Below are 1,509 nucleotides of genomic sequence, written 5' to 3' on the forward strand. Positions count from 1 at the left end.
GAGTAATCTAAATTAGCATACAATTAATATTTAAATCAGTTATAGAAGATTAACATTCACAGGTTACATACCATGTAATCTGTACATGAAAGATACACATTTACTAGAGATAAGATTTGATAGGCAAATGCTGCTTAGACAATAATATCTTTATTATTGATACAGACTATTTACTATTCGGCATGTCAGGTATTTAAAAATTTTGCTATTCTTAAAGACATTTCTGCAATTTCAGCTGTATAATGTTTGAATATTTAATATTCATCCTGCTGACACACACTTGTAACTACTTGAATTAGAAGAAAAAAATCTGAAAAAGCACAAAAGTTATAACACAAAATTTCTTTCTAGAAACAGTATTATTAATATTTACAAGTATCCCCCATGCCAAAGCAGTTTCAAATATGATACACATTCACCATTAACATTGTAGAGTGCAGAAACTTAGAAAAAATGACTGTTATGTACATATAAAATTACATGTTTTTAGAACAAGCTTATGGTTTAGGAGCTAAAGCATGTGTCATGTTCAGATCTCCCACATACCCTACTGTTGTTCCATGTTAATGAGGATGTGCAAAGCCATGGAACTATATATGGACACTTACATGTTGATCTTATATAGACAGAGAACATAGCTACATGTGTGCCACACGTCACTATCTTCTTTTCCATACTTTGATTAATAAGCTAGCTGGTTCAGAGTTATAGCTTCCCTCCTATGTTACACAAGCACAGAGTAGAAAGATTTGTGACAGCCATGTAAATAATTAAGATAAGAAATGTAACACAAGACAGATTCCAGACCTGTCTATATGTTTTAACCTCTTCCTTAGCCTGCTATTTTGAGGTACAGGACGCTTTCAGTCTACTGAAATAATAATCATAATCTCACAGAATCGGGGCCCTTTAATGTAATTTTTCTTGTTGATAAACCCCAGATTTTTGTTTTGTAGCATCTGTTTCAGGTTAGAAATTTAAATAACTATAATCTAGGTAATAAAAGTCCATACATTAAACAAACCCCATGATTTTCTGTTACTTAACATTTTAACACTATTGCTTCTATCACAGAATGGCTGTTCGGCTCCACTGACTGAATACTGCAAGAGCTTGTCAAAACATTTTACCTGACAGATATGTTTGTTCTTCCATTTGCTCAGCACACATTGACTGTTTTGCATTAAGTCCTAAAGGACAACAGAAAACAGAGAGTGGAGTTGGCAGTACACACTGTCACTACTGGTTAACATACTTTTGATTTTTGAGTTTATAGATGAAGCATGTCACACAAAGATGCAGCTGTTTTAGAACAGCCTGCCAGACAAAAGCACATTTATCATCACTGGGAGAGTTGGATCTTTATGAAAATTAAAGCTGTTGAAAGAGGTTTGAAAACCGGATAATATGTTGCTGTACTTGAAACTTTCTGAAACATACCTCTACCTCCTTGAGTGTGTCTCGCAGTTTGTCTGGGCGCTTGTTTTTCAGTATCCAGGAATAATCTCT

The 1,509-nt window shown here is 33.9% G+C and overlaps 1 protein-coding gene across 1 annotated transcript in view; it reads right to left on the minus strand.

Annotated features, from left to right (window-relative positions):
• The window catches only part of WDPCP (WD repeat containing planar cell polarity effector), a gene marked incomplete at both ends in the record, with an annotated part of 92,299 nt that extends 90,796 nt beyond the window's left edge, over nucleotides 1-1,503 (minus strand). Inside the window, 2 exons of the mRNA XM_010019161.1 lie at nucleotides 1,131-1,190; nucleotides 1,441-1,503. Of these exons, the coding sequence (XP_010017463.1) occupies nucleotides 1,131-1,190; nucleotides 1,441-1,503 (123 nt within the window). The remainder of the gene's footprint in view (nucleotides 1-1,130; nucleotides 1,191-1,440) is intronic.
• Between the last annotated feature and the right edge of the window lie 6 nt (nucleotides 1,504-1,509).

Source organism: Nestor notabilis, unplaced genomic scaffold, assembly GCF_000696875.1.
Source record: "Nestor notabilis isolate BGI_N333 unplaced genomic scaffold, ASM69687v1 scaffold10120, whole genome shotgun sequence".
NCBI lineage: Eukaryota > Metazoa > Chordata > Aves > Psittaciformes > Psittacidae > Nestor > Nestor notabilis.